Source organism: Micropterus salmoides, unplaced genomic scaffold (assembly GCF_014851395.1).
Source record: "Micropterus salmoides isolate LMB-PRFRI ecotype aquatic unplaced genomic scaffold, ASM1485139v1 Ms_hic_scaffold_2999, whole genome shotgun sequence".
NCBI lineage: Eukaryota > Metazoa > Chordata > Actinopteri > Centrarchiformes > Centrarchidae > Micropterus > Micropterus salmoides.
In genome coordinates, this window is record NW_024042260.1 from 1 (window position 1) to 5,920 (window position 5,920).

Consider the following 5,920-nt stretch of genomic DNA (forward strand, 5'->3'; position numbering starts at 1 on the left):
TGTCATTAATAATTTTTCTGTTGTTTCAGTTGGTCTACTTTCAATGTCAGTTTGCACTGCATAAATATGTGAATTTTACTTGCTATCCAACATCTAAAAACCATACCTGACGCTCATTTTTGCACAGGCTCTCACTATTCCGCTTAAGGATAGTGGTTTTCTTATCTTGTTGCACTCCTCCCATTTCCTCACATATGATGGTAAGATTAAAAATTACTATTATGTTGTCTGTCTTACAACAAAACAAATTTTGTTCTCATTAAAAACAAAAATTCAGCTTCATATCAGCCATGTATCTTTTGTGCTTTTTTCCCCAAGATACTGGGTCCAGTGCAGCTGAGGTCCTGCAATGCATGTTTGTGTTTCCAAGCTCACGAGTTATGCTGAGAGGTGATTACAGCATGTGTTTAACAGTGAATATTTCCATTTGATCTGTTTCTCACATTACTTAAATGAAATGACATTTGCCCTGCTCAGTCGCACTTTTAAACAAGTATTCTTTCTTGATTTATCACAGACACAAAATTTGGACAGAGAAAATCTGCCATGTCATCTGAAATCCTGCGGGTTCTACCGGTACTAAGTTATGCAGAGGGCGAAGTTGAGAAAACACCCATTGACCCAAGTGAAGAACTATGTGAAGTTTTGGCGCAGCATATGCAGAGTTACGCAGCACTGATAAATCCTGGGTTGGCATTAAGTCCCTCTAGGGAAGTCAGCATCTTTCCAGATCAGTATGATGTGCCGGATGCCCACAAGCACCTCTACTCTCCCGGAGTGGACTAACAGGGCATGGCAGAGCTTCACATCATACCTGAGCAAACCAGTCTCTTTTCAACTGCCAATGTCCAAGGCTTCAGAAATCCTGAAGGCTGGACAAGAGGAGCGAATAGAAGACCTTGATGATGATGTCTACATCTGTCTGTCATCTCCTGAGGAGGCACCAGCCAATTCTGTTAGCATGGGATCAGAAGATCAGTGGACAGGCCAGAAGTCGCCTATAAATGAGACTGTAGACAGTTGTGTAACAAGTGCTGAAGCACAAGTTGACTTAACAGTTGTGTCTCAAAATGTTGTACCAGAGGTTTTGCAAGCTGGAGATACAACCAACGACCTGACTTTGTTGATCAAACCTGATGATATGGTGGCAAAAGATCTCCTGACTCCCTCTACATCAGATGACCTTCCAGCAGAGCTGATTGTCAGCATCACTTCGGCAGAGCAAACTGTCACTGAGAGTTTAAGTGTGGACAATACAGACTCTGCAGTAAAGCACAATGACTTTCAGCTGTCTGGTTTTTCAACAGCCAAATTACAAACAGCTGGAGTAAACTCTCTGAATGGTGAAACAGTTAAAACCAAAAAGCTTTTGGATTGCTCTGAGATCACCAGTCCACAAAAGCAAAACGTAGAAAACGACGCAGGGGGACATTTCAAAGGTCGGAAAAAGGTAACTAAAGCCTGTGTTGAAACTCACAGTTTACAAACAGTCGAAATAGCCGTGGAGGAAGACAACTTGAAGAGCCAGGAGGAAGACCAGGCCAAGGAATCATCAGACCACCCACAGTTGATTAATCAAATATTGATTGGAGGAAAGTACAAAGACGAAAGCTATCGTCAAATAATAAAAAGTGCGATCTGCTGTAGCAGAGGATAAAAAATCCGACCCTGGACAAGAGAGCTTGGAAAGCACCGTTTTTATGGAACTTGAAGCTTGTCCTTTGAGGAGGAAAACGGAGCGCTGGGACTTGAAACCGGTTACCAGCGAATGTGGAAGAATCTTGGTTCCCTTTGGCTCTGCAGATATTGCTGATCAGATTAAGTCTTTAAAGGATAAGATTAAATATACAAAAGATGAACAGTGCCCTGAAAATATGTTGGTTGATGCCCCTGTGAATGCTCATGACACAGTCAGAATGGAGCAAGATTCTAGCACTGCTTCAGAAACAGCAGTGGATGAAACAGAGGCCACAACATCCAAAGATGAAGGGAACCATCTTCAAAATGTTGGTTTCAATGACATTAATCTTGAACAAAGCACTTTGAGACAGTCGGATAATGGCAATGGTTCATTGATTTTGAATCCAGAGAGAAGGGAGCATTCTTCAAAAAAGGATAGCACAGACACGCCTCCATTCTCGGAAGCAGTTAAAGAAAAACATGCTGATACCCTCTCCTCAGAAAAGGGTAGAACAAAGGGTGAATTTCTGTTGAATAAACTAAAATCGGTTCTTCTAAGGGGAAAGAGAAAAACGGGTCACCTTGTGTTAGAGGAAACAACTGCTGATACTACCCAAGATTCTGGGCCTTGTCCCAAGATGAGCAGAGTTGACTCAGACACTGGGGTGCTGAAGACTAATGATTCAATTCCGAGTGTCCCGAACACCAATTTGGGTGTCAAGGAAGAGGCAAGGATGTCAGTTGATCCTCTTTTGCATATGCCCTAGGCCTGACCCCTAAAGAGACACCAGAGAAGATAAAGAAAACTGAAGGTCAGGACACTCAACAAAGGAAAGACGTATCAGAGACACAAGAACAAACCATTCCTGACAAACAACCTGAAGTCATTCAAAGACCTCTATCAATGTTTCCAAGAAGGGGTAGGATTAAAACACTCAAAAAGCATCAAGGCATCTCTGCAGAACATGTTAAAAAGAAATGTAAGTTTGTTTTTTGTGTATGTCTAAAACTTCTTCAGTATTGTGTATGACATTGAAACTGACTTACCCTTTTCTTGGCTCTGTCTCTTCTGCAACTATCCTTAGCATGCTAGCAATTTGCTTTGCTATGTATTTCTAGTTCTTAATTTGCTTTTGCTCTTGCTTATGCTGCATTTTGCCAGTCCTATGCATCTGCACCCAAAGTGACATTATTGGCTTAATAAACCAATCTCTGTGTTTGAAACAATGGCATAGTTTACTGGTTAGTGACAAGTTCCTATTAGTGTATTGGTATATTTTATTTTTTAAATGCTTTCAATGTGCTACTTTCTATTTTCATGCAGTTTCTCTTTTTTCTCCTCTGTTTTGTCTTCACAGGGTGGTTGCATTTTCAAACCCCAGCTTCTTTTGCAAGTGAAAAACTCAAAAACAAAGAGTGTACTAGGGATAATTCTGTCAGGAACCCTGTTAAGGAAAAAATGAACAGTGCTTGCTCATCTACAGATGCTTTGAACTTACTTGCTGACTTGGCACTCGGTGCCAGTAATGACCAGGTTCCACCACAACCAGACCCAGCACTTGAGAGAAAGCCTGAGACAAGTTTGAAGAAGTGTGACCTTACAAAAGATGTTACCAGTGCTGAACAAGAGTCAGTTCTTCATGCTCTGCTTAAACAGCCTGCTGCTAGACCCATTCAGTCTCTTGATTCTCCTTCACCAAGCCATCTTGTGGGAGGCAGTGAATTGGTTGATTTGGTATCTAAAGAACATGCTTACTCATTGCCCCCATCTTCTTTTCTACTATTGGGTTTGTCAGGTACACCCTTGCAGATATCCCCTTTAAGTGGTTCTACCAGACTGCTGCATCATCACCAGACAATGTATGGCGATGGAATAAAAACACTACAACCCTCTGTCGGTCAGGAAGACCGCAGTGAACACCACATGATTCCAGAATACCTGAGTAAACGCATGGTACGCAGAAGAAAGTTCAGGCACTCCCGTACCTTTGATATCAAGAATGGATCTGTCCAAGTCACAAAGCAATGGGAGGAGAACTATGACTTTAATCTAGACAGCAAGTTTACTAGTGACTCAAAGGATAGAGCTATCATCCGAGCCTTGCATGGGTATGTATGTTGTTTCTTATTTATTCAACGAATCTCAATATAAAAGTAAAAAATGTATTACAATTTCACATAATTTCAGTTCTATACCTGTGTTTAGTTAACAAATAGGATGACGATTTATCAATTATTCAACTGAAAGAGTTCATTTTTGTTCGTTGTACACCTTCGATAGCCCATGGGATTATTCCATTCAAGACACCAGTGAAGAGGTACAGCTCATCGTCCACATGTGGATAGGTCTGTTCTACAGCCGTTCAACAGAAAGGTTCTTTCAAATTGACTCGAACTCTATAAACTCATGTACAGAAGAGAGTGCTTTTTTGGAAATGTCCAGTGGAATAGTGTTCAAGGACAATTCATGTTCTCCTTTCCTGAGTGTAAGAGACTCTTCAGACCCTTCAATTTCAAACGCTTTGGACCTTAGCAAAAAAGTTAAGTCTGGCTTGGACGAAGAATGTGTTATTTTGGACTTGTCACAGAGAGACTCCAATGCAAAGATTGTCACTTCAGAGCCACAAGTTGACAGAAAACAGACTTCTGTGGTGGGTGAACTGAAAGAAGCTGGTGAACCATTGAACACATTCAAGTCATCCATGGGACTACAGGAGGCAAGCAAATCTCAGGTTTGGTTCTAATGTTACTATTACATTACAGATAAACTATCATGCAGTTAATGTCTTTGTCATGAATTACAGATGGTCTTTAGAATACAGAACAATTTAAGGACCCGGCTTGTGTGCTTGTCATGTAGTAATAGGCATCTGAATGGGAGTCACAAACTCAAATGCCAGCTGATTGACACTGCAAATCACCTCAGACCTTTTGGCCGCAGTTCGAAACAGACCTCCGACGGACATTAAGAGTTCAATTCCCTTCCCCATTTAGGTTTACTCTGTCAATGTACCAGTTTCTACCACCATCTGATATAAAGACTCTGAAATACTATTTGGCACATAGGCACAAAGAAAACCTACACACAGTCAGGACTTGTTAGTATCCTCACACCCACAAGGCCAGCACCCTGGATGACTCCAGACAAGGGTAGGCCATCTTCTATCCAGTTGTACTAAAATGAGCTACTAGTTTTCATTTAGACAAAGCCTGCACATTTGCCTGCTGCCCAAACATATACCAGACCCTTTATTCCTTTCCTTGTGGGTGGTGACACAAGAGACCCCATCTTTGTTCGGGTTCAGACTGGCATAGTCGCTTGGGGCTAGGCCCAGCTACAAAACAATCCTGTGTAGATTTCTTTCAAAGCTTGGATTTAAAGAGGTGTTATTATGCTTTTTGGCTTTTTCCCTCTCCTTTATTGAGTTATATATCTCTTTTGTGCATGTAACAGGTTTGCAAAGTGAGTTCAAAGGGAGTTCCCATCTCCCACAGAAAACACTGCTCTTAACTGCCCGAAAACAGCTCGTTTGTAGTCCAACCGTTTCCCTTTCATCCCTGTGACAACACAGCAAAATGCGCTTCATAATGCTCGCCAAGCAGCTAGTCCGACACGCTCTCAAAAACAGTTGCGGCAGCACACAGTGACAAGACGTCCGCCTGCTGCCTCTTCTCTCCATTCCAAACATTAGCTACCCTCCAGTCAGTCAATGGACATAAAGTAGTTACCATGATGTAGAGACAGAGCTCAGTTAAAACTTTATGGATGAAAGATACATTTGTTACAGATTAATAACTCACCACTCTGAAACTGTTGCTCCAGTCCATGTTGTTAAGCTGGTAAGGGGAACGTATACAGCTGAACCGAAGCTGTACCAGCTTCTCAGGCGCCCCCTACTCTGCTTCTGATTGGTAAATCATCCTTAACTAGGAACTGCACACGTGCAACTCCCAACAAAGATCATGTAGAGGCAAAATGTATTACTCCATTGCTAATACGAAAGAGGAGCTGCAGTAATGTGCAGTATGACAAAAAATATGCTTTGTTTTGAAAATTAAACCATGTAAACCTGTTCTGGTACAACCCCTAAATAAGATTATGAACCTGAGCATAAAACCACCTCTTTAAGAGGGAGCCCTATATCCATATTCCAGATACAGTGGCTTTGTCCTGTTTGGCCTTTGGTGACCTTTATGGCTAATGAAGGTCTAGCACCTAACATCGCAAATAAATGTAGTA

The 5,920-nt window shown here is 41.6% G+C and overlaps 1 protein-coding gene and 1 long non-coding RNA gene across 3 annotated transcripts; both read left to right on the top strand.

The window, feature by feature from the left end:
• Positions 1 to 73: 73 nt before the first annotated feature.
• LOC119882221 lies at positions 74 to 765 on the top strand. The gene is made up of 3 exons (XR_005440473.1): positions 74 to 200; positions 319 to 390; positions 518 to 765. It is a non-coding gene; the product is annotated as an uncharacterized LOC119882221 (long non-coding RNA).
• An 867-nt stretch (positions 766 to 1,632) lies between these two features.
• LOC119882220 (protein TASOR 2-like) lies at positions 1,633 to 5,184 on the top strand. Of its 2 annotated transcripts, none has more exons than XM_038692210.1 (3): positions 1,633 to 2,660; positions 3,039 to 3,789; positions 3,962 to 5,184. In XM_038692210.1, exons 1-3 carry the CDS (start codon positions 2,585 to 2,587, stop codon positions 4,422 to 4,424), a joined length of 1,290 nt encoding a protein of 429 aa, XP_038548138.1. In that variant the 5' UTR covers positions 1,633 to 2,584; the 3' UTR covers positions 4,425 to 5,184. The 2 variants fall into 2 exon arrangements, with proteins under 2 accessions (XP_038548138.1, XP_038548139.1); XM_038692211.1 differs by having other exon boundaries at positions 3,477 to 3,789.
• Positions 5,185 to 5,920: the final 736 nt, after the last annotated feature.

Excerpts from the sequence above, each read along its gene's own strand:
- LOC119882220 (XM_038692210.1), top strand. The coding sequence starts at position 2,585 with ATGTTTCCAAGAAGGGGTAGGATTAAAACACTCAAAAAGCATCAAGGC. Across the intron at positions 2,661-3,038 it reads AGAACATGTTAAAAAGAAAT|GGTGGTTGCATTTTCAAACC; the intron begins GTAAGTTTGTTT and ends TTGTCTTCACAG. Across the intron at positions 3,790-3,961 it reads ATCATCCGAGCCTTGCATGG|CCCATGGGATTATTCCATTC; the intron begins GTATGTATGTTG and ends CACCTTCGATAG.